We start from the raw sequence: 27809 nt of genomic DNA, 5'->3' as shown, positions 1-27809 counted from the left end.
TTCTTGGGTAATATACTTCTCAGAGGACTGTATAGGCTTTGTTATTCACCCAAAAAACTTTAGGAGCATTACATAATAGATAAGAATTTTTTTAAAAAAATCTCCATTAAAAGAAGGGGTTCTGGAAAAATAAATCGCATATTTAACTTTTGAAAATTATGAATATTACTTGATTTCCATAAGAAAAGTAAATGTAAATAATTGAAACCCTAATGTGTTTTCTATTCACAATAAAAGGGAATGCAGAGAGAATAATCTATACTAAGATATATTAATGCAATGCAACCTCCCATAGGTAACATAGAAGTTCAATCTACTGAAAGAGTACTATTGATTTGAAATGAGGTCCTATGAGAGAAAAAAAAATCTAAAATTTATTTTATCCTTCAACTGGAAAGTATGGCTGATTCATTTAGTTGACTTTGAAATCTGGTTAAATAGAACATCTCTTTTGCACAACCAGTCAGTTCCCAACATTTTGATTGCAAAATGAAAGGCATTTACTTCGATATCTTTAATTATCACTCATTTAGAGGACAGTGTGAAACACACTTTTCCAATTGGTGTTTTAGAATCATGAGTCAAAGGAAAGGAATGACAAATTAGCCAGCTGGAAAAGCAGGAGACAGCTAGCTAGTGCTGCTACAGTCTTTGTGGACACTTCAAAGTAAGATGAAAGGGAAGTAAAGGGGCTGTTAGCCACACATGCTCAATAAATAAAATACTAACATAATTTCACAACATATTAATAACAAGTTAATATCACACTTAGAGACTTACTCAACATAATAAGTGCCATAAATGGGATCATCGATTTTTTCCCAGCCATATGGAAGCTCTGAAAAATAAAGAGTTATTTCTTTCAGTAAATAAAGAACAGATATCACAATTTCCAATAAAAAGTAATATAATTTAATTGTTCATGGATTGCAGAAATGGTCTAACAAAGTGGAATAAAGCATTCAGAGTCAGCACCAAATTTCAGACACATATTGTAGAAACTATAAGAAGCACTGAGCCGGGCATGGTGGCGCATGCCTGTAGTCCCAGCTACCCGGGAGGCTGAGGCAGAAGGATCACTCGAGCCCAGGAGTTTGAGGTTGCTGTGAGCCAGGCTGACGCCACGGCACTCACTCTAGCCTGGGCAACAAAGCGAGACTCTGTCTCAAAAAAAAAAAAAAAAAAAAAAAAAAAAAAAAAAAAAAAAAAAGAAGCACTGACTTGAAAATTGGCAGTTAAAACACAGAGCTCTCTTCTCTGCAGACATACTGCTGGGTCTAGCTATTTATCCCATGCCAAACAGTAGGATGGAGCGTCATCGTGTTATCACCATTTAGTGCAATACAGAAGGCAAATCACTTTCCTGAAAGTGCATACAGTTCTCTTATTTATTTGCGTGGTTAAAGGAATATTTCAGGATGAAGATCATATTTTCAAAATATATTTCTGAGGATAGCAAATTGTTTCTGAGAACTGAAACAAAGACATTAAAAATTCTCAATTGATACCCCACTATTTGAGATAGTTAGCTTGCTGTCAACCCCACATGGGTCAGAATTTGAATGCTGCCAATATACTCTCTGGGCATATTTTTAAAATAAAGGTTAAAATTGTGAACATACTTTCCTTGACAATATAGTTTATATTTCTAATTCTAGAAGGCTAAGTTTAATACACACACACTTAAAATATCAACAATGCTATAAATGCTACAATAGGCAAACACATACTGTTTGAAAACTAGATTTTGCTTTATAATATTGTTTTCCAAATATAATTAGCATTCATAATTATTAACTCCTACAAATAGGAATATATTTTTGATAGATATTAATTTTAGGTATATAGAATTTGAAACAAGATATATTGACATGCTTAAATACTATGTTTAAGTGAAAAAAGTTTTATTGTAGTAGTAACATATGTCACTGTTGACAAAGTAGAGCTATAAGAAGAAAATCAGAATTATCTGCAATCCTGTCATCTAGAGATAACCACTGTTAACAGTGAATATTCCTCAAAATAGTTTTCTATCCATAGTAATAATAATTTTAAAGAAATTATATCATATGGTACACATTATTTTTATAACCTGATACTTCTACTAAACCAAATATCAAGGACATCTTTCAATGTGAATGAGTGCTACTGTGCAATATCACTTTTAAGGTGACACAGAAGTAGTGTGCGGTATGGCCAGAGGCTGTGTAATTCCACCACCTTCTATTATTGAATATTTGAGCTTTTCAGATGTTACCTGTCATGTATTATCTGTGCTGGACCTACTAAAGCCTAAATATTTTATCATCTTCTAATACTTTAGTAATGACAAATTCCTAGATATAGAATTTTGAATTAAAGGGCATAAATCTTTTTATGGGTTTTGATATATGTTATCAGATTACCACCTTCCCACTCACAAAAGAATACCAATTTATAATCTCACTGTGAGTATATGAGTGATTTTGTTTCCTTGTGCCATCAAATTAAATACAGATCCACAGTTCCTCATCCAAATCTTTTAGGGACACATAGAACTTAGAATTTTTCCAATTTTAGACAGTTAACAGGATACAAGTGCCTTCTTTTCCCTAACACTGTAAGCAGAGGTGGGGAAGTACTCTATAATGGAACACATGAATAATTCTGCAGCCAAACACACATAATCCATACTAACAGGAACACTTTAATAAACTTATAACACCAAATGGTAGAACACCTTAAGAAATCTTTCTTTCAGAATGATAATAAGAGCAAACTTTTACTGAGTATTGACTGTGGTTCAAGTACTGATGGACTTTCCATGTACTAACTCATGTTGTCCTAATAACTCAGGATTGACAATCCCTGTACTCCAGGTCCAGTAATCTTAACCAATTTAGATACTAATTCAGAAACTCTGTTTCACACAGCATAAACATCATTCAGTTTAAAGAGAATAATTATCCAAATGGTTTTCACCAAATCCCCCAAGCTACTGGAGAAGTTGGCTATTAAAAATAGGACAAGTATCTACTGAGTGCCTTTTATAAACAGCTAAAGTAAAAGACTATACGGAGGTCAGTAATTGATATTATGGATATTTATTATTCATATGGCTCAATACATGGATACATTATTATGATGGGTTTAATATCATCTCACAAATATAATAACACAGAAAATAATCATGTTTAGTAACATGAAGAGTAAAAGCCTAACATAGATAACTTATAGATACAGTCCTACTTCTTAATGCTTATGTCATATGGAAGTATTTCATGGTAAAATTTTTAAAATTATCTTTTATAATATAAACTATTCCTTTTCTTATTCCTCATCTTTGACTGTTTTATGAATAAGTTACTCACTCTAAGCAATGTATTCCAGAAGTTCATTGTTCTTTTTCTTTGTCAGATTTACAATGCCAAAGGTCCTGGGAAAAATTTATTACATACTTTCCCACTTACCATCATGAAGTCTTTGGACTTCAGAGGGAATTTGCTTTGCTTATCATAAGATATGAATATATTTGGTTTGATTGCTTGTTTCATATTTGCAGAGTAAACTATTAATTCATGTTGAAACAAAATTATATATTGAAAACACTTGTATTTTCAGATCAACTGCTAGTAGTCCTCTACTCACACTCTGAGATAAAATGATACACCGTAGCTCTAACTTTCTGTTACAACGAGCTGTCATTCATTTCATTTTAAGTATTTCAAGGGATTGATGGAAAGATGTTATAAGAAACAGATAATAGACACATATATTGCTTTATTTGTATTACAGAATTGCTTCATCATATCAGAATGAGTGTAAAAATCTACAAGCAATGTTTAAAAAGGTGTGTGTGTATGTGTATATATGAATGCGTATGTGTGGTATATATGTGTGTATATGTGTTGGTACGTGTGCACTGTATGTTTGTGTATATTCCCTTTAAAGATACTTTCTTTGTAAAGCCAAATGAAAGATCTAGGCTAGAATGCTAATAAAAGCCCACAATGTTCACAAATTTTTCTTCACTCATAAAAAGAGAGTCATAAAATAAACTTCTTAACATTATAAACTGAAGAGTACATAGATGATGAAAAGTTAAGAAAGTTAAAAATTATCTTTCTCTGTAAAAAATAAGCTATTTAGACTTGAATTAGCTTTACAAAACCAATCACTTCTTCTTTAAATTAAGCTAACAAATGAGAAAAAGAATTTCAATAGTGTACTATTTGCCCAATCAGGCAAGCATGTAGCTTGGAGCTCTTGGGTCCTAGGTTATTTAGAATACTGTATTCAACAATAGCTAACAAATCTGCAGATGATTAAGGTCACACTGATGAAAGAATAACATACACTATGCAACCGGGAAAAACAAACACTTGAGATCAGCAAGGTTAATGCTGCATAAGAACTGCTTTAATTGAGATTTTCTTCAGGCCATGAGACCATGGAGCAAATTTAGTGATTAGATATTCCTACCCTGCAAGTCTGTGCAAAAGTCTAGATTAATTTGTAGTCAGTCATATTAGCTTTGTAAAACGGAATAAAATCCAAAGATTAAATGGGCACCTAGCTCTGCCTAGATTCTATCACAGTCATCATGCTATTTTTTAAACTTAATTATGCTTTCCAAATATCATTTTATTTATTTTTTGGTTAGGTACCTTTTCATTACAGAAAACTGAGACCCCTTTATGCTAGCTCACAAAAAGCAGTTTTTAGGCTGCAAATGGGAAACTCGTAAAATTCCAAGGGCAGTATTTCTTTCTTTTATTTCTTAAGAGATGAGGTCTTGCTAAGTTGCCCAGGCTGGCCTGGAGCTCCTGGTCAGTCTCCTGAGTAGCTGGGACTATAGGCAAGCATCTCTATAGGCAAGCACCAAAGACTATAGGCAAGTCTTTGCACTTGGCTGCAAAGACTGTATTTCTCACAGAATGGGACTCAAATATTGGAAAGCTATAAGGAACCTAGCATATAATACATCAAGATGTCTCGTAAGGCTCCCTTTTGTCTATCTCTCATTGTTTGTCTTTTGAACTACAGTAAATCCTTTATGTTGGTGTGTCTGTGTTTCTTTTTCTTAGTTCCTTTTCTTTCTGTGGATATCCTTCCTTCTCTTCCCCTGATAGGCTACTTCTACTTGCTCACCTTGCCTGTTGTCTGGAATGCTTACCCTATACCTGGCTCTGTGTTACTTTTTACCTCAAGCACTGCTATTGCTACTTTGAGCTCTCAGTTCCCCAATTCTATAACCCATCACCTGAAAGAATACATTGGCTCAGTTCATTTTCTTCAAAACAGACCCAAGTTATTATACTTTATTTGGCCAGTCCATATGATCGCTCCGTTCAGGTTAACGGTCCACCCCCAGGTTAATCAGGTATGGCCCAGGAGCTGTGCCCCTTTGGGAAATGCAGGGCCCATCCAGCTCTTTAGCTATGGGAGGGAGGTGCCACAAACATGTTCATTATCATTACAAGAAAAACAGCTTTTAAAATAAGGAAAAACTACTTCAACACCATGAAATAGATCCTCTTTAACCTTCAAAATCAATGATCTAACGCTTTGTAAATAATATTTGTAACAATAGCTCTGACCCAAGATTAACATCAATAAAATGATATTAACATTCTGATATCATGCACTGAGAAAGGCACAACTTCACTTTTCTAGTATTCTTGCCAAAATAAAATCAACTCATTTTGATCATTAGAAAACACAGGGCAAACTCAAATGGGGGACTTTTAATAAAGTAAGTGGCCAGAACTCTTCAAAAGTGTCAAAGTCATGAAAGAGAAAAACAGGCTGAAGTTTACCACAGGGTGAGGACTCTGGAGATATGATGACTAAATGCATCATGGGATAAAGGACTGGATCTTATACCAGAAGAAGGACATTAGTGGAACAACCAGAAAAATTCAAATAAGGTTTGTAGATTAGTTAATAGTCTCTATGAATGTTAATTTTCTAATTTCAATAATTGTACTTATGAAAAATATAAACTTTAGGGGAAACTAGGCAAGAAGTATGTAGAAACACTTTGTACTATTTTTGCAATTTTTTTTGAAACCTAAAATAACTTTAAAATGAAAACATTGAAAAAAGCTAGTTCACTTACTTTCACTATCAATTAGATAGCTTTTACTCACATGTTATTAATGTGCAATCAGATACAACACTGAATTCAGTTGGATAGAGTTGGACTTTAAACAAAACGAAAATGTAGGATTTCTGCATTTATAGTCTTCCTCTATATTGTGTTGATTTTTTTTGATAAATATTTCCAACTAAATGACTTTTAATTTTGCTATTATACATTTTATTTTCTTCCTCTTGTTCTATCTTTCTGCTCACTGGAAAATCTAAGTAAATACAAAATTTACATTTAAGTGTGGCTGCCCCCTGAATCCTAGAAAATACAGATTCAGTAACAAGAGTGCAAAATCTGGGGTGAAGCTTGTTCCTTTCCTGGGAGGCAGTGTCTTGTATGAGCATAGCAAGCACAGGTTATGTTAATTCATGTAAGGTTATGTGGAGGCCCATTCTGGTGGGCAGCTTAAAATTCATTCCTAAGCTACAAAGGCAGACCAATTTAGGAATCATGCAAGGTACTAAGATACTGAAGACAGAGACAGGAACCAGAATGAGGGATAATTATCTCCAATCCTATATTATTTTAGTTTGACTAGCCCTTTTTTAAAAATTGAGGTTCTTTTTCATTTGTTTTCGAGGTAATGACATTACAGCAGAAAATAAGAAACATACAAAATTTCCCTAGGTTAAATAACATAAAGTATACCATATGGTAATAGCTAATTCTCATATTAAAATCTTTTCATGAACTATTTTAGATTTTTGCTATGTACTTAGTATACAAATTGAGAAATCTAACTAAATTTTCCTGGAAAAGTCATATAACCTTTGCTCCTAAGTAGTTTATAGGAGTTTCAGAATTCCTTAGTATGAATTTTTATAGGAAATATGTTTTTACAATTAAAGAGAAGAAGAAAAAGATCCAGTGCATGAATAAAGTATACAAAAGAGAACTTTTTGCTCACTAATAAATTCTATTATACTTTTGTCTCTTTTATGCATGCATTTATTCAAAATGCATGTCATTATAAAAGTAAATCCTGAATACATTCTTGTGTTTTAACAAAATCCATATATTAATGAAAGCTACCCACAGTCCCATTCCGCCACATAGTAAAGAAAAGCGTGCATGTGTCTTTTCAGACCTTTTCCTGTGTATCAAAGCTCCAAACTTGCTCCCTTTTAACAGAGATCTTTATTCCATTCATTTAGGAAAATAAACAAGTAAAGCAAAACCAGAGAACAAACTAAAAAACCTAAAAGAGAAAACACAAAATGTTGTTCCTTTATGTTCCACTGTCTTTCTCATCTTCCTCAAATATTGTCTATATGGTACAGCTTGAACCCAGTCAACACCACGGAAACGCAGGTTGTGAAGTCTTCATTTGTGAGCTGTGGGTATAGATAGGAGCTTTACTACTTTTAGTGGAAAGAAGAACTAGCTGAGTTGTATTTTACAGTGATGGCATTTAATTCATGTTATTAAGTGGATTCAACCTGTGTATTTAATTACTACAGTATTTAATGGATTTTAAAAATATTGACCAAGATTTTGTGCACTGGTTGTCGATGAAAGATGTAATTGCATAGAAAATTTCAAATACATGTATTGCTTAACATGTCTTACCAAATTTAAATAGAAAATGGATAAGATTTTCTTGAAAGATATCGATGCATGAAGAAATATGTACTAAATAATATTTTGGGTATTCAGATGTGTAGAAAGCAAATACTTTCTCCCATTATTCATTCTAATGACAGTTTCCTTGGCTGTGCAGAAGCTTTTGAATTTGATCAGGTTCCATTTATTTATTATTGTTGCTGCTGTGATTGCTTCAGGGGTCTTCTTCACAAATTCTTTGTCTAGGCCACTGTCTGAAAGAGTCTTCCTCACATTTTCTTCTAGGATTCTTAAGGTTTCATGCCTTAGGTTTAAGTCTGTTATCTGATAAGGGGCTGATAACAAGAATCTATATAGAACTCAAAAAAATCAACAAGAAAAAAATCAAACAACCCCATCAATAAATGGGCAAAGGACATGAACCGAAACTTTTTAAAAGAAGACAGAAAAATGACCACCAAACATATAAAAACATGCTCAACATCTCTAATCATTAGGGAAATGCAAATCAAAACCACAATGAAATATCACCTAACTCCAGTGAGAATGGCTTTTATCAAAAAGTCCCAAAATGACAAATGCTGGCGAGGATGTGGAGAGATAGGAAGACTCTTACTGCTGGTGGGACTGCAAATTAGTACAACCCCTGTGGAAAGTAGTTTGGAGATACCTCAAAGAGCTAAAAATAGAAATACCATTTGATCCAGTAATCCCACCACTAGGCATCTACCAAAAGGTACAAAAGACATTCTATAATAAAGACATCTACACTCAAATGTTTATGGTGCAAAATTCACTATTGCAAGGATGTGGAAACAACCCAAGTGCCCTTCAATCCATGGGTGGTTTAATAAAATATGGTATATGTACACTATGGAATACTACTCAATTACAAAAACAATGATGATCTGGCACCTCTTATATTATCCTGAATAGAACTTGAGCCCATCCTCTGACGTGAGGTATCACAAGAATGGAAGATTAAGCACAACATGTACTCGTCATCAAATTGGTATTAAGGTGCTCACATGGTAGTAATATTCATCAGGTATTGGGAGGGTGGGGTGGGTAAACTTACAACTAATGAATGCAGTGAGTATTGTATGGAGGAAAGGCATGCCTCTAATCCTGGCTTGGGTGAGGCAAAGTCATAACTTGTAACCAAAATGTTTGTACCCCCATAATATTCTGAAATAAAAAAGTATTTTGGGTATTTGGGGTCCTTTTCCTAGCTGGAAAAAAGCTATCAAATATAGATGTGAACTTTTGCAATGCTAACTCAAATATGATGGGTCTATTTGAGATGGTGACAAGTGATGGCGGCAGGAAAGCATGGTATAACAAAGGATGTTGGCTGGTAAAGGTTTAGAAAGGGGATTATTTGGTTTAAGTTTGCAAGCTACATTATAAGGCGAAAAAGTGATGAACCTAACAGATGTCTGTCTTTATTCTCCTAGCACTCTGGAGAAAGACCTGGTTATAAAGAAAGATTTGGGAGACAGCTATAATCTGAGGACTTTGAAATATGCATCTCTGGTTCTCTCTTACCTTCTACAAGCCTATGCTAATCCATCCATCTATCAATCAAATCATCATTCATTTAAAAATACATTTCAATAATTTAAAAATTATTGAAATACCCTGGGCTCCTATAGTGTAAAGGCTGACATCTACATTTTAACCTCTCTACTTACCCTCTAAAAACTGTAAATATCTTCTAAGAGAGCAATAAGGCCACCCATAACCTAAACCTACAACATAATTAGGAGAAATAAAATACTATGAACTTCATAAGTCATATGTAAGTAGTGACATAAATACCCCAACCAGCACAGCCAGCTGGTGTCATAGTGGAAAAAGTATGTGGAAAAAAGAGGCGACCAGGAACCTGGGGGTGGTGTGATGTGGGAAAAGAGACAAAATCACCCTCAGAAAGATAAATTTCCATCCCAAGAAAAAAGTAAAAAAAATGCTTATAACAGACCTGGGTGACCAGAACACAGAACTATGGGGAATTGAAAGAAAGGGGCTCAGAAGTGAGCAGAACAAGAGGCAGCAGTCCTGGGACGGCACAGCTTCAGCTTCAGCTTCCTCTGGCTAGGTGATCTGTCTATTGCTGAGAATAGGGTCTTGAAGTTCCTATTACTGCACTGCAGCCTAACTCTCTCTTTATATCTAGTAATATTTGCTTTATGAATCTGGGTGATCATGTGTTAAGTGCATATATCCTCTTGCTGGACTGATACCTTTATCATTATATAATGAAATTCTTTGTCTTTCTTTTGCTGTTCTTGAATTCATCTGTTGTATCTGATATAAGTATAGCTACTTCTGCTTGCTTTTGGTTTCTGTTTGTGTGGAATATCTTTTTCCAACCCTTTACTTTCAATCTATATGTGTCTTTACTGGTAAGGCAAGTTTCTTGTAAGAAGCATATAGTTGAAAAAAATTTTTTTTCACTCAGCCATTGTATATTGTTTAAGTGGAGAATTTACTCCATTTACATTCAAGGTTATTATTGAGATGTGAAGCTTTATTCCTGTCATATTATTAATTGTTTTCTGGTTGTTTTAGATATTCTTTGTTACTTTTTCTTTTATTAATTGTTGTGGTTTGTTGGATTTCTGTAGTAGTATCATTTGAATTCTTTCTCTTCATCCTTTGTGTGTTTGCTTTACCAATGAGTTTCACAATTTTTTTGTGTGTTTTTATGATGGCAAATATCATCCTTTCACTTCCAGGTTTAGGACTCCCTTGAGCATTTCTTGTAGGCCAGTGTAGTGGTAATGAATTCCCTCAGCATTTGCTTGTCTGGAAAAGACTATTTCTCTTTCATTTATATAGGATAAATTTCCTAGATATAGTATTCTTGTCTGACAGTTTATTTTTCTTCCAGCTCTTTAAATATATCATCTCATTCTCTTTCTGCCTGTAAAGTTTCTGCTGAGAAATCTGCTGTTAGTTTCATGGGGTTCTTTATAGGTGACTGGATGCATTTCTCTTATTGTTTTTAGGATTCACTATTTATCTTTGACTATAGACAGTCAGATTATAGTGTGACATGGAGAAGACTTTTTTTTTTTTTGCATCGTAACTGCCTGGGGATCACTGAGCCTCCTTTATCTGAATGTCTAAGTCTCTTGCTAAACTTGAGAAGTTTTCATCTGTTATTTTGTTAAATAAGTTTTCTAATCCTGTGTCTCTTTGCCCTTAGGCATGCTGATAATTCAAATTGCTTTATGTTGTCCCAAATGTCATGAAGACTTTACTTATTCTTTTTACTTTATTTTTGTCTGAAGTGGATTATTTCAAAAGACCTATCTATCTTCAAGTTCTGAGATTTTTTATTCTGCCTGATCTAATCTATTGTTTAAACTTTTAAATGTATTTTGTATTTCTTTCAATGAATCTATCAGTTTCAGAATTTCTATTTGGTCCTTTTTAGAAATATATCTCTTTGGTAAATTTCTCATTCACATTCTTAATTCTCTGATTTCTCTGTACTATTTTTCAGAATTCTCTTTTATCTCACTGAGCTTTAAAATCAGTATTTTGAATTCTTTATCTGGGATTTCAAAAAATTTCTTTGTGATTGAGTCTATTATTGTAGAACTAATGTATTTCTTTGGAAGTATCATATTTCCTTGCTTTTCATTTTTTCTTATGTTCTTACATTGATATTTGTGTAACTGATACAACAGTCACTTCTTCCTAATTTTGAATTTATTTTTATAGGAGGACTTTTTCCTGAAAATGTATCTATGGTGTTGACTGCGCAGGGTACTTTGGCTTTGATTCTGAGTTCATGCAGTAGTGTAGTCTCCGTATGATTTTTGGCTATAAATAGTGTTAGAGGCATCTATGATTACCTCAGTCTGTTAGGGTACAGTTATTAGTGGAGGCTCTTGTGAAGTTGTGCTGGGGACTGGGATGCCAGAGGAGCCTGTCTTCAGGCCCCAGTGGTAGCAGTGATGGGCTGACTGTGCCTATCTTTGTGCCCATAGTAGTATATGCTGGCACCTCTGTTGGTGGTTACTGGCAGGCTGATTCTTGGACCTCCACATGGCTTGCTTGGATGCTGGTAGTGGCAGGTGGGTGGGTGGGTTCTTGCACTCCTGGGCAGCCCAGCATGGCATGGATGATAGCAGTAGCAATGATGGGACAATTCTCTGGGTCCCAAGCGGTATGTATAAATGTTGGTGGTGGCTATAATGGGCTTGGTGGGCCAGTCTTTAGAAGTACAAGTGGCAATTGTAGGTAGGAGCCTGCTGAGGTGGTAGCAGCAAGGAGGTTAGGCCCTTGGGAATAGTACAAGGTATCTTAGGTGGTGGCTTGGATTAGGCAATCCCCAGAACCCTGGGCTATGTGCTCTGCCTTAGAATTGGGGGACAAGGATTGACTGGGTGGGCTTGTGCTCAGGCCCCCAGTGGTGAGAGCAGGCATTATCTGGGGATGGGGTGATACTCAGGCCCCAGGTGGTAGCAGTCTGCTGAGGCCCTGCCACTGGGGAAGGTAGGACTGTTCTCGGTGGCCACAGCCTGGGCTGGTGGGTGGGGAATGCACATTTCTCTCATGCTCTAGTTCTAACAGGGCTTACTCTCCAGCCTGGGGAAAGTAGCTTGTGCCTAGCTCATACCCCTGCCCCAGCTGCTGGAACCCCCAGTTAGTTCACATCCAAGACCCAGCAGCATCTTGTGACCAGCTCCTGTTCTAGTTTCAGTCCCTGTGGTGCTCACTTCCCAGCACCAGTAGATGCATTCCATCCTTGTTTGGTTTTTACACCCAGATGTGGGCGTGCTCCTAGGTGGATCCCCAGTCCCAGAAACAATAGCCCAAGTTTCTGTGACACCTCAGTCCTGGTGCTGCTGTGCCCCAGAACAGCATGCAGTCTGCCAAAGGCTAGGTTTGAAAGTGGCACCTTGCTATAGTTGCTTAGGTCTCAGAAAGGATGTGGGACACAGTGTGAGCTCCCTTCCTGGAGCAGTTCCATCTCATGGTCTTCCCCATCTCATTATGTTAGTTTCCGGGGTTGGGAGGGTGGAGGCGTTCTCCCACGGCCAGGATTGCATGATTCCATGGTGGGGATCTGGGCCACTGAAGTCTCTCGCTCACCACTTCCCTGCATTGGGAAGTCACTCCTGGCTCCAGCCAATCCTGATCCTCTCCCTTGTCTCCTTCCCCACTGCCTCTCCCCATGCTGCCTCTCTCCTTCTCATTCCCTGCTCTTATTGTTTCCTTTCACTTCTCTGTTGAGTTCCTGAGAAACAGCCATATTTACAATGCTATACAATTTGTTATGATTACCTGGCAGTGAGTGTCAGGACACTGATTTCTGGAGCTAAGGGTTAATTTACACTAGTTCTTATATATTTGTTTGTTTGTTTTTTGCACTGGGAAATCCTGTGGGTCTGAAGTTTAGGATCCTCATGAACAAAAAGCTGCAATAATAAAGCCTCAAATATATGGGGTGGGGGAAACATTAACTTTAGTGACTTGGACCTAAGGCCAGACTTGGAGTTAATCAATCAGAGGGGTTGGCACAGACCCCTGGAAAGGAGAGGATTGGTAAAAGTATCTCTGTGTCCCCAACTGACACTTGTTCTTAAGCTGACAGCTACTTTAGAGAAAGCTGATGTCTGAGGCTTCTATAAAAACAACCTTGGACATGATGGGGGCTGAAGAGGTGGATTGCATTCATTCTGGGAATTTGCCATTTCAACTAATCATAACAGGATCTCGGAACTATTGTAGATACTGGGCATTGGGCTTGGTCAGTGGAGTGCCAGGCATAAAGCATTGCAGCAGGAGACCAACAAAAGCCTAGGGACTGAAGCAAGTATTTCTGCAGGGAGGCTCTGTCAGAGTTTTGCTACCTTCCTGGGATTAGAAACGGCATTTTGGGTTCAGGTTGCAAGGTCTTGTTTACAGATAAAGTAGTAGGTGAATCTTGGCCTATAGGCTCATTGGAGGGAAGACATCTGGTCCAGGGCAGGTTAGGGGCCCAAAGCCTTCTTTGTCCTTAGACTTTAATATTTTCCTCTATAGTGAGGTCAGTCTTTTCTATAGGATGCTAAGTGAATTAAGCAACTCACACTGAGAAAGCCAGAAGGCTGCAAGGACTGGGAGCTAAATAGCTCATTACATGCTCTTCTATATTGGACTGTACCTATATTTTAATTATTGACTCAAAGTGAAAATTGATAAATAATGACAGTTTTAAGAATTTAGCCACCATTTTCCAGGAAGTCAAGATGAAGACCTAAGTTATAAAGAGAAAAAAAATCAAAATTGGCTTTAAATTTTTAAAAATATCTATTTTAGGCCGGGCGCGGTGGCTCATGCCTGTAATCCTAGCTCTTGGGAGGCCGAGGCGGGCGGATTGCTCAAGGTCAGGAGTTCAAAACCAGCCTGAGCAAGAGCGAGACCCCGTCTCTACTATAAATAGAAAGAAATTAATTGGCCAACTGATATATATATATAAAAAAAAAAAATTAGCCGGGCATGGTGGCTCATGCCTGTAGTCCCAGCTACTCGGGAGGCTGAGGCAGAAGGATCGCTCGAGCCCAGGAGTTTGAGGTTGCTGTGAGCTAGGCTGACGCCACGGCACTCACTCTAGCCTGGGCAACAAAGTGAGACTCTGTCTCAAAAAAAAAAAAAAATATCTATTTTAGAGATGGGGTCTCTCTCTGTTGCTCAGGCTGCCTTCAAACTCCTGAGCTCAGCCTCCCAAGTAGCTGGAAGAACAGGCACACACCACTGAGCCTGGCAAAATTTAGCTTTAATTTTCCACTCCGCTTTATCAATGAAGATCTTAAAAACAAGGTTTTTTGTGGTGGCTGTAATCGTAGTTTTCTTTTTATGCCCCCAAATGATTGACTCTCTGTAGCATCTTCTATGGTTTTGTGGTTCAAAGTGTTCTAATATATATTAGTCTAAGTAAAATTTGCAATTCATTACCAATGGCATTACTAACATATCTTTCCTAATGTAACATGAAATACGAGACCCTTTTTTCATTCAAGAAATATTTATTGATAATCTACTTTCAGCTAGGTACTGTGCTAGGCTTGAGGGTAGAGTGACAAGTCACAACATCCATGGATTGGATAGTTTCAGGTAGAGCCAGCCATTAAACAAATAAATTCACAGTTATTAGTTCATTAGCATTTGTGATATATATGACTAGGAGAAGTACAGGTATATTTGACTTAACTAAACCCTGAGGTAGTTTCTGAAGAGCTTAGAATCATAGGCTGTTACATTTCATAGGTATAATTAATTACAATTGATTTAAATAATGCTAATACAATACTTCAGCAATACATTTATCACATGTGTATTTTGGGGATAAATTCACACAATGGACATCATTTTTCTGTTGGAGTAGTCTTTTTAAATGTAATGAATTGGACACATGCAAGCAAATCTCACTGTTTAAAATCTCTGGAGCCAACCGAATATTAACATCAATGCAGTAAGGATTTAGAAAAATGAAATTTATAATTTACCTTTGTTTATTATATTAGACAAACTGAATTCTACTTAGAAATAGGTCCTAATTTCATTTTCTATTTAATATGCAGTCTCAGCGCACTGTTTAATTAAAATGCCACTTAGACCAGTGAAACGGATCAGACTGAGCACAAACCTAGGGCTGCTAACTAAAATTTGCAGATAAGATTAGCAAAACCTATGATGCTTTCTGAAGTATCTTCCACAACACTGGGTATAAGTAGCATCATGACAATTTTATATGTCACCAAATGGTAATATCAGTTTTCCTTTTGCCATGAAATTCATGGATTCCAAGAGACTTGTATGCTTAGGTAAGCAAGCTGTGCATTTGTCAAATTAGGGTGACATGGGGTTGTCACAGTACCTACATTATTGAGTCTACTGTGTTTTTCTGTTAGAACGAAAAAGTAACCCATAACCATGCTTAAAAAGAAAAATTAATAAAATTACTAATTATTAACATCATTTGGATAGGAGAAGAAAGAGAGGAAGGCTTCTATATTTTTGGTTTGTGTTGTGGAATGCTTTCAAATATTAACAGAATGGACAAGTTGACCAAGCTCACAGTGCTCTTTCTTATACATGGCTCAGGTGCAGATAATGTATAATTTTTAGCTGTACCTACCACAGACAGATTGCAGAATGTCAAAGGTAATGTGAGTTGAGAGAAATGCTTTTCCCATGGCATATAAAGAGGGAGCTGTCTAGTTAGTGTGTAACTATAACAATGAGATTTCTGACTCCCTATTTGATATTAATCTAAGGCACTACTGCTGCCTATTAAAATTTAATGACAGTAATGTCCAAATTCAACAATTAAATTGTATTTATATAGCCAGATGTGTATGCAGGGTTGTTCAAATGTTCTTTATCAAAATAATTTCCAGTCCAGATTATTGTAGCTGGATCCCAAGTGGAGATATTGAAATTACAATTCCCTCTATCATGGCAATATAGTGCAGTGAATATTGCCTTGAAAGGACATAAGCATCTTTAAATTTGGGGAGAGGAATGATGTAAATGTTACAAATATACCTTCAGCTATGGTATAATTAATCTTGAATGATCATAATACCAGCCCTATACCAGTATCTATTAATGCACATTGTATTGGCATCTGTCTTCATATATGAGCATCTACTTTCAAATATGGTATTGTGCTTAAAGAGGGAAGCAGTGCAATTTTAGTACAAATCCCGAATTTCCTGATCCACACACAAACAGAAAAATGCTTTCCAATAGTAAGCACCTAACACAGAGGACAGAATATTTATTCCAAAGACTTGGCCATAGCGATTTATATGAATCTTTGCCTATTCAGCTCTGTCCCACTTCTGCAGCATTCCTGGACAGAAGGGCTATTTAGATGTCAGGAATAGGAAATGCAATCTCTTCCCTGATGGACCACAAAATTCCTTTTGACAAAATTATAAAACACAACAGTGAGATATATATAGTAAAGCCAAAAAAAGTTAGATGATTTGGAATTAACAGCATGCATTGTATTACTGCTTTGCTTCAGGGTAGAAGGAAACAAAGGAACATGGAAAAAACTGCAGGTGAGATTTCTTAATGTAAGAAATCCACAAAATATAGAGAGATCTGGAATAGAAAACACAATACCTGCTGTGCCTGCAAGGTATCCCAATGCCTAAAACACAGGGAAAATTCTTGGAGAGCACTTCACCCCAGTGAAAAATATTACCTTTATAAAGCTGTCAGAGTCTGTCTCAGCTTCGGCTACCTGGCATGCAAAAGCCAGTCAATCCCACAAATTAGGCTGCCCTGTAGGCTTGTCTAACTTGTATGCCAGGATATCAGGAAATGTTAAAGGCCCAAGTGGAGCTGTGATTTGTATCTGTGGTCACAACTGGACTGCATGCATATCATACTGAGCAGTGACAATGTGATGTGATGTAGGACTCAGCAACTTTGGAAGACTCTACATGTGAAAATTCAAACTATTCCCCAGCTCTGGTACCAGGCAGAGTAAGCATACAGAGAGTTCTAAAGGGCCATAATGGCCGTTAGAGCCAAAAAGCACTGAAAATTCTTTGTGCACAGAACATCACCAACTAAATTGGTGATGTTAACTGATATAACTACTGGGTCAAGGTCTTAGGCTACATTTTAAAGTTGTTCTCAGATTCTTCCAAGTTTGCTTTTCCAGAATTGACCCTGATACACACAGGGCATATCAATTGGTATGCTAGTATAAAGAGTGACAATACTTTTTAAAACGTATTAACATACTTTTCTTTTTCATAATTTCTTGCGTGTGGCTTTACTTCTGTTTAAGCAGTCATTTATTTTAGGAGATTTGGGCCTGCTCAAGAGAGAATGTAAAGACAGGGATTGAAGAATTAATGTGTGACATTCATGTGCCTTGGCTGGATGTAAGATTTGGACATGAGGACTCAGGGTGTGGAGTCTTTACTACCTTGGCAAAAGGCAAGCACTGTAACTTGAACAGGTGTTAGCCTTATTGCAGCTGAGACCAGTAAAGACAGAAAACAGCAGGCATACCACAGATCCACCCTCATCACCACAGGATTACCCATTCCTCTTGCAACTTAGTGCCATCTTGGATGGAGAAAGAGAGGAGACATACATTGGAGAAAAGGCCTGGGAATTTGAGCCTTAAAATTGACAGAATATTTGCACTCCTGCCCCTACATCATGCTGATTCAAGCCAAAAGAGACAGATAGATCTTTCATTGGCAAGCTTAAATCTTTTCACCATCCATCACCAGCAATGAAGGCTCCAAGGCAAGATATTAGTTACATAAAACCAAAATCAAAATATTTTCTTACATCTGAGTTGTAGTTTGCAAATACCAACCTGGGTATACTAGCATTAAATAAAAATCAAGTTAAATATTTAAGTAAATATATTTGACAAAAATATTACTGGCTTTGGTGGTCAGACAAATCTGATTTGAATGTTGAGTTTCCTTGGACACGCCTCTGTTTTTTTATTCTGCACGATGTTAAGGAATAGAAATGTAGCGTGCCCTACATGCTCGGCACTCAATCAACAGCAAGTACTACTGAGATTATTGCTACTGCTCTTGTGTTGCTCTGTTATCATCGTCATCAGTGGTAGCAACTGTAACAGCAGCAACTGTAGGACTTGATGGAGTGGTGAGTAATGAAGGAACTTGGGTCCAAATTCAGTGTGTAAAAATCACTAGTGCATTTGCCTCATAATTGTTGGAAGAAAAAGGTTTCCTGGAACTATTAATATGTGAAATATGAAAAAGAATAGTAACACTGAGTGTGGAAAATGAGGACTGGAAAAGTATTGAGTAAGAGGAGACTTTTCATTCTTTTCTTCCTATGGGAACTTAGCTTGAAGGGGTCAGAATAAAGAGACATTTAGTAATTTGGCCTCAACTGAGAGAAGTGGCCTGATATATAAAGAAGACAAACCCAGTACAAATGGATTCAGCTGGAGTCCATTACAAAAAACCTCCTGAAAACAAAGACAATTCTGCCTGATTATCATTCTCTATTTAATATACATATAAATGACTCTTTTCAAAGATATTATAGTATGATCTTTTGTTAGGAAAAAGGTAAAGTAACAAGTAGTAAAATTGTTTCGTTTAGTTAAATCAGAATCACACCAGTACTACAAATATAGTCTTTGAAGTAACAAGGACTATGAAAAAAATATTATCTTATAATTAAAATAATAATGATATTTTCATTTGAACATTCTCTTTGTTTGATCAGGTGACATTTTTCTTTTAGAAAAATTTTAAATGATTAAAAACTCCACTATTTCTCCTCAAAGATCAATTATTGTTACTCAGTGATAATACTTGAAAGTAAGAGATAAAATCTGTGTTTTCGAATTGCAATACTAGAAAAAGAAGATTTTCTCATTCGGAAAATAAAAGATGCTGAAGAATCTGAAAGCTACTTTATCAGTGTTAATAAAATTAACATATTAGACTCAGCCACCTAATACAGACACGAATTAGATAGTTCTAAAACTGCCGTGATTTAGGAAGTTCCACAGTATGAGATGAGAGTTGAAAAACTCAGTAGGACCAGATGCCACAAGACAGACCGGAAGGGACTCTATGGGAAGCAGAGAAAAAGAGAAAACAATGAGGGACACAGAAAGAATATAATATACCGCTGAGAAAAGGGACTGCTACTGAATTCTGAAGAATATGTTATGACCATCTGTTTTCTATCTCCCTCATGGTGAGAAACTCGAAGACAAGGAGCATCTCTTATTCATCTTTGTGTTTCCAGAACCTGCCATTAGGTGCTCCACGCAGGCATTTGTTAAAGGAGTGAATGAGATTATGTGTCCACCATGGCACTGGGAAAGATAAAGTGTCCTATACCTTCTCTGAAGAGCAAACCTAGATAGATATTTAGGTAGCATAAGAAATTTTTGCTTCCTATAACATTAATAACATCATTGCAATTTTAGGTTCCTTATAAATTAATTCAGCTGGGGATTCTTGTGGTGAAAGTGTTTGCTTCCTGTTTCAGATATTTCCAAGTATGCTAGGTTGGGATGGAAGAGTAGAAGAAAAAGTTGATATTAGCCATATTCTATAAAGCTAACTGCCTACATTTTGATTGCCCTAACACAGGGGTTAGAAAAGCACATACGGATTAAAGAAAATGTTTTAGTAAAGACTGTGAAAAGAAAGCATTAAAGGTTTAGTTACATTGCTTCTGGTAACATAGATTTTTAATAGCTTTTATTTCCCTATATGGACACTGTGTGCTTTTAACAACCAGACTAATAATACTACACTTTATAAAACCATGAATGAAGGAATAATACTTGCAAGATTTTAAAGTTTTCTTAGTTTAATTTTGCAAATAACACCACATTGTATAGTTTCAAACTCATTCTTTCATATTTGAGACCTAGACAAAATCATTCAGATCCCAACTTTCTCTCAAACTATTTTTCTAAGGGCAATATATTTAAATTCTCATTAGACATAGAATTTATTGTAAATGAAGGCTCCCAATATCACATGTTTTAGAAAAATACATACGAATCCATAGACTATTTAAGACAGTCAGAGAAATAAAGGAGATTTTCAGATACCATGTGGTTCATTTCCATTTATCCTATCAGGCTTTATTTAATAATAGAGACAGGGATCAGTGTTCTTTATTTTATTTACTGATAATTCCATATTTAAACATCATAAGATTTATATTCATTTATTCAACATTTATTGAATACTGTGCTAAGAGCTACGGACTTACAGTTTTCTGTGTAAAGGAGTTCACTGCGTACGGTTATAGGGAGGTGCACATGTAAGTTGTCTCACATGTATGAGTTGGACAAGTTATGCTAAAATTATGCACAGGTGCTCAAATGAAGGAATGGCCATTTACAGTGGAGACTGGAGTAGACAGTAGATGCTTTATAGAAAAGTGCCCCTTGAGCTGTGTTGTGAAATATGAGACAATATTTACCTCATGATTCTTCTTACTGAGGGGAGTTTACTCTATATTGAAAAAAATGACATTTAATTTCAGCAAGTGCTATTTATGTTCCTATCACAACATACCTAGTATGTTTTTCTTCACATTTCCCATGTTCCTTCCTGCCTCGCCTCAGTTATTTAGCACCAAGGAAGTACTAAAATTAGCTGCAATTTATATAATTTATTGGTACTATGTACCAGACACTGATCTTATGGATGGTTGCTTTGCATGAAGCATCCGATTTGATCCTTATAACAACTCTATGAGGGGGAAATTAATTTTCTCAGTGTTGTAAATAGAACTTCTTTTGTTGAGGGTGGGAGATGGCAGTGCTGGAATCCCTTTAAAAACCCCTCTGGACTGTCCTTTCTTAGGATTCCTAATGTTTTAAGGATCAGTAAGAAAATGTGGGAAACCAAGCGCAAGGAAAGACTTGGCCACCTGTGTTCAACAGCTGTTAGGCACCCACCCTTTATGAGGAATACTCCAGGACTCTGAAATTCTCTCCACATCACTCTTGAACAGGAGTCTAAGTTCAATATTTCCAAGTCCTTTTGTACTGGATTCCTTGTATCAGCAGATACAACAAATACCTGCTTTGGTTATACAGAAACATATCAATATATGGTTGACATCAGCTATGGTTAGAGTCATAATTTAATATTCAGTATTTATGCAATAACATAAGTTATATTTATGAGGACATTCAGAGAGAAACATTTAGAAACTTTAAAAATTCCTCTGGCATTCATATGATAAGGAAATATGGATGCACTTGGAAGGCTATTTCATTTTATTTGAATTGCAATACCATCTGCCAAAACTCACTCTGTCAAAAAGTACTGATTCTGACAGCATCAAAAAGGAACTTTGTGTGAGAAATAGGCATCTGTTTTTTACTTAATTTACAAAAGACACATTTTGTTTGTATTCACAAGGGCATTTTGCAAGTTTACTGCCCAATTAATATGTCATTCTGTGACAATGACAAAATAATCAGAATCTTAAATGAGTCCCATTTCTTTTCAGTTTTTAACTTTGCAAAACATAAAAAGATTATATGGTGTAGTACAGAAACTGACTCTTTTATATTAATGCCACCCTTCCTCTAAAAAGATGGCACTATAGGCATCACCTGGGCATTTGCTCGAGGTAATTTCTAGTAATGACTGTGAATTTGTGCCAAATCATCCATAGCTGATTTCCACAGTGATATGAAATTTGCATTATTTGTAAAATGATAAATAAGATTTACCTGAGGTTAGTGATTATGGAAGAGAATGAAACAAACTAAGGATGTAAGGACCTCCATTCCTTGTAAATGCGTAGTGAGACTGAAACTGGCTGGACATATGTGCAGCTGTTCCCCGGACACACCGTGTCAACTCTACATTGATCTAACTAAGACAGAAGAGACAGTAGAAGACATGATCCTTGTCTCTGAATAATTTACAATCTCCTTGGAGAGGTAAAAACACCTATCGGTAAAAGTAGAAATGGATCTATAAAGAATATTTATGAATGAAGGTGCAGGTATGATAAGTATACCTAAATATAGTGTGAGTCCATAATGTCCATAATAATTTAAGATGGCTTCATGGCTGTTCTCAAGTAGAATCATGAAGAAGGCAAAGGATAGAAATGGAGTGCTATTTGGAGAAAACATAAGATGAGTTCAGGTAAGAGCTGGAGAGAAGTGGGTGGGATGTACACATATTCTTGCAGAGAATAGGCAAAAGTGATGTATGTAAATTGTAAGATAATTATCCTAGTTGGAATGGAGAATTTATGCTAGAAAGTAATAATAATGGAAAAAACTATATATATTAATAAATGTAGATCAGTGGTCCCCGACCTTTTTGGCACCAGACACTGGTTTCATAGAAGAAAAATTTTCCACAGATGGGGGATAGAAGCCGGGGGTGGGGTCACGGGAGCTCAGGTGGTGATGCGCCTTGAACTGGGGCCACAGGCTGGGGGTTGGGGACCGCAGATGTAGATCAATTAATGGAATGTTTTTTGAACATTGAATAGTCTTAAGTAATTGGGAACAATTTTCGGGTCAGAAAAGAGGAAAATCATAATATCTATATTTTGGGAAAGACTTTTCAGGTACTTGTATTCTTGATATTTATATTGTTAGTACATAGCATGTGTCCATTTCCAGGACAGAGCTTGGAATATACTAGTAAGTGATACAGAACCAGAAGGTAAGTTGGTTATTCTATTCAAGGGGACATCTCTATTTCTGTGGATGAAACACAAGCATGTTTCACCAGATTCTGACCCTTTGTGTTATTTGGAGAATTCTTCACAGTATAAGTCTGAATGCAAGGTGGGTGTTGTCTCCCACTACAGAAGTTGAAAAGCCCAGATACACTGAAAACTTGGGAACTGAGGTATCTGGCCTAGGTCTGGGGTATCAGGCCCAACCAGCTGGGATTTTGAATCTGGAGTTAGAGATGCAGAAAAGCAGCAACAGTGGAGAATTTTTTCCAGTGGCAGCAGAGTTTTTCTGTAGGCAGCTATGGTAGTTTGGCCAGAAAGAGAGCAGTATCTTCACTGCACTGTCCTTGTGGGATGATCCTGGCTGGAGTCTGGCTATGGATCTCCCCTTTGTCTTTTTTCATTGTCCAAGCCTGGATTTGCCACTTTTCTTGTGATTCTGTAAGCTACCCAGTGGTCTTTCAATAAATACATTTTCTGCATAAATCAAGCAGAATCTGTTTTTGGTTTTTTGACTCAAGAACTCTGACAAAGTGTCCCAGGCAGGAAGTGACTAGGATTCCATTTCGGAGTAATAATGACAGTGGGTGAAGTGAGGAAAGAACAAAAACGAGAGACATTGACAAAGAAGAAATGACAGATTTGGTAACTAGTAAGACATTACTATTCCATTCTTGCTTCACTTTTCTGTTTACAGTAATATGCACATGACATTGCCTAAGGGACAGAACAGAGTGAAGCACAATATTTGTAAGTATATACCCTAACAGATTCATAATAAAGTGTCTGTGGAATATGTGAATATAATGTCTGTAAGTGTGACATTTCTTCAGAGGATAGACTAAACTGGAGAAATGGTGGTAAACATAAATTATTTTTTTTAAATAAAAAAAAAATCTTTCTATAGAGGGAAAGAGTAAAGCTGAAGAACTAGGGAAATTGGTGGTATAATTCTGTCTGAGTCCAAAAGCCTGAGAACCAGGTGAACTAAGGGTGTAACTCCAACCCAAGACTGGAGTCCTGAGAACCAGGAGCTCTGATGTCCAAGGGCAGGAGAAGATGGATGATGCAGCTCAAAAAGAGAGATGCTAATCTCATCTGGAAGCATCTTACAGACACATCCAGAAATAATGTTTTAGCAGCTATCTGGGCATCCATTAACTCAGTCAGGTAGATACATAAAATTAACCATCATACCATCATACTTACTATTGCCACAGTGAATATTGGACAAATGCAAATCCATTCATTATCTTCCCTACTAGAAAATTTGTGGTGCCTTTCCTTTTGCCTTTTGGTAAAGCCTATACTCCTAGAACGGCTCACAGGGTTGGTCTGACATGATCTGCCATGATCACATCTTCCCAAGAGCATCTGTTTTCCCATGCAAACCTTTCAGACTTTGCCTTGCAATCCTTTGACTCTTGGCTTTCACACATGTTGTTTCCTCTGCCTGGAACCCACTTCTCACCTCCCTCTCTCATCTAACCCCTATCTGTCCTTTATGGTTCAGCTCAACATTTCCCTTTTTAAAAGTATCTCCTGATCACCATTCTTAGCAAAGCAGCCACTGCTATATTTTTGTGTTATGTATTTTTATAACTCAGTTCAAATGTTACAGCCTTTAAAACTTGTAGGATAATGGCTGATTTTCTCATCTTTTGCCACCATTGGACAGCCAGGACTGTGAGGACCACACGACTCATCTATCATTGTATTCCTGTTTCTCCATGATCTTTGTATTCCCAGCATCTAGACTTTACCCCAAATAAATCCTTGATGTGTATGATGGCAGCCATGAAAAGAGCACATATTACTTACGAAATCTGAAAGATCTCTATACCTACACTTAAGCCCTTTAGCTAACTTTATTAGTAACAAAAAATTTCTTTTTACAAAGGTGAGAGAAAATCTAAGGTATTCCCATTAACCAGCACTTGATCTACAAGAATGCTGGATTTTTAAGATACAGTATATAATCATTTCCAAAATGTTCCACGGTCAAAATGCCACTTCTTTTAAAGGATAATAATATATTGAGACATATTCTTAGCTTCAAGAGGAATAAAACTTCAGAAAGCTATCTTGTCTTTTCTTCAACTTTAAAGGAGATTTTGACAGATAGGTCCTTGTAGTAATTCTTATTTCATGCAAGTCACTCTTGTATTATGGGAAAAACAAAAGAGAAAACAGAAAAAATAAGTTCAGATAAAATACAGGGAATAGGAGATAGAGCAATAGACTGAAAAAAATCCTTAAAATTATAAAATCCAATGAAAAAAGAAGGAAAAGAAGGAAATGAGACAAATGGTCAAAAATGCAGAGAAAGCTCCAGCCTCTGCTTACTGAGATTCAACCCCAACAGAAACTTGGTGTTTCCTCCAGCTTTTGGCATCTTTCTCACTGTTCTGCCCACAGAATTCCCTCACCTTCTTCATCCAGATCCATGGGGTCAGACAGCATCCACAAGTAACAGGGCATTTGAACAGTGGTCTGAGGGGGCAGTCTGCACTTTCTGAACTTTGCTGTACATTGTGGGGAATAGGTAGAAATGACCCAATGCAGATACTCTAGTCTGTGATTAAGAAGATAAACATTTTCCCAGTTTACCTCATGTAATTCCAACATTGAATGAACTTGGAATGCCACTCAAAGAGAAAAGTTCTATACAGGTGTTATTCCTTGTCTATTCTCTACTATACATTCAGTGTTCCTATTGAAAAAACACTTGGAAGATTTATCATGAAATTGAAAAGTGTGGCAAGAATGTGATGAAAATAGAGATACATCTTAAACGTTTCTTTTGTATAAAGTAGATGGAGGAAGATAGCATGAGACATCATCCAAGATCCAGTGAAAAGTTCATGGAAAGTCATGTTGATTCTTACAAGAATGCAGACAATGTAAACAATATTAACTGTCTATGGAACATAGAGCAAAACCTTTTCTATGAGGCTGTATGTTTTTGGGTGTAGGAATCATAAGCTTGTCATTGTTGAATTTCCACGTCTATCCCAGTGCCCGGAAGATAATAGGTACTCAGGAAACATGAATTGAATAAATTAGCCTATAGGACAATTCAGAGAGGATGTACCACTACTTTTACGATGACTCTTTAAGATGAATTTTAAGATAGACAATATAAAATATAATCTCCACATAGCAAAGTGATTTTAAAAAAGTACAGGTCAGATAAATCATACCCTGTTACAAATACTCTAAAAAATTAGCTGGGCATGGTGGCATGTGCTTCTAGTCCCAGCTACTCAGGAGGATCAGTCAGGAAGATCACTTGAGACCAGGAGGTTGGTGCTGTGAGTTATGATGATGCCACTGCACTCTAACCTGGGTAACAAAACAAGACCTTGTCTCAAAAAAACCCCAAATCAAACCAAACAGTGATGACGACAACAACAACCACCACCACCACCACCACAACAACAAACCTTCCAATGTGATTTAGGAATAAATCCAAACTCCATACAGGGCCTAAAATGCCTTCCACTCCTGCCAATCTCCCTGACTCCACCATGCCCTACTACTTTCCTCTCTGTTCTCTATATTCCAGCCATACTTTTTTTTCTTTCTGTTCTCTGAATGTGTCAAACCAAGTCCCTCTTCAGGACTTTTATATCTGCACATTACTTTACCTGTAACATTCTTCTTTAGATGTTTTCATAGCTGGCTCCTCACCATTAAAGTCTCTTTTCAAATATCACATGCTTACTAGAGGCCTTGACCATGCTGTCTAAAATAGCTACCACCTTCCCTTCACTCTATACAATACTGTGATTTATTTTATTAGCATTTCCTACCATACAACATTTTATTATTTATATTTATTTTTTGCTTGTTGTAAGCCCCACGTGAGATCCATGGTACTTTCATACAAAGTAAGTGGTCTTTTCTTGAATCAATGAATGGTTATCAATACTTCGAAATGTAAAATGTTATAAAACGATTTTGAAGTGAAGAGGGTGATGGAATACATAGAATCCAGGAAAGAAAAGAATAGAGGGTTAAATCTCTGTTGGCTCTAGGAGAGGGAATTATGTTTATTAGCTCAGTATTGGGCAAAGGGGTGCCCTAAGTAAATGATGTATATTTTCATTTAGCTTCCTAGTTAGAAATTTAGCTTTTAGGTACAATTAATTTTATATGAACTTGCTATTAGGCACGTAATCTTCATCAGACTTCTAGGGAGATAAAAGAATGGAATGTAAGAGGGGAACAAAGGTCCCTCCTGATAAGAAAGTGGACCAAGAAAATATGTTGTCTTGCTAACAAGTAACCAGTGCTGGAGTTGCAGGGTGTGACCGACGGTAGGATCCCAGGAACTACAGCTGTTCAATAAGGATTCATTACAGTGGCTGTTCTGGCTCAGTTACTCTACTCCCCCCAGAGAGAATACTTTATAAAATCCAAGGCTCTCCCCTTCCTTGCATGGATGCTTTTTTCGGCCCCTACCCAGATGTTCAAATAAACAGCATTTTGCTACACCTGAGGCTTCGTGTGTCTCACTCTTGGCTCTAGACCTAACACTTACAGCACGTTGGTCCGACATCCCAGACCCTCATTAACCCTATAAAATGGACATAAAATGGTGAAGAGGGATGGAAATGGTTATTTTAATAGCTGGCAACAGAGTTTTCATGAGAATGCTTATATTCAGGGAACTACCTTGATAATGCTCATTGATTGTAAAAAGTAAGGTCCTAAAAGCCTTAAAAGGAGACAAAAGAGGAAAGCTAAATTGCTTTGCACGAGAAATGGAGATAAATTTGGGGATAAGGAAAAGAAGAGGCAGAGGAGGATTGTGCCTATGAAAATACACTGGTGTCAAGGTGGCCAATGTAATTGTAAAAATAATGTTTAATATTACATTTTATATTTC

The 27809-nt window shown here is 36.6% G+C and overlaps 1 protein-coding gene across 4 annotated transcripts in view; it reads right to left on the bottom strand.

Moving 5' to 3' along the window:
• Positions 1-27809, bottom strand: part of MAGI2 (membrane associated guanylate kinase, WW and PDZ domain containing 2) — a 1296878-nt gene that overhangs the window by 321954 nt on the left and 947115 nt on the right. For all 4 annotated transcript variants that reach the window (XM_020289800.2, XM_076006486.1, XM_076006487.1 and 1 more), the window contains exon 7: positions 781-838. In XM_020289800.2, coding sequence (XP_020145389.2) covers positions 781-838 — 58 coding nt within the window. The remainder of the gene's footprint in view (positions 1-780; positions 839-27809) is intronic.

Source organism: Microcebus murinus, chromosome 9 (assembly GCF_040939455.1).
Source record: "Microcebus murinus isolate Inina chromosome 9, M.murinus_Inina_mat1.0, whole genome shotgun sequence".
NCBI classification, from domain to species: Eukaryota; Metazoa; Chordata; class Mammalia; order Primates; family Cheirogaleidae; genus Microcebus; species Microcebus murinus.
Note: the sequence above shows the minus strand (reverse complement) of the source record. Positions and strands in the feature narration are given on the sequence as shown.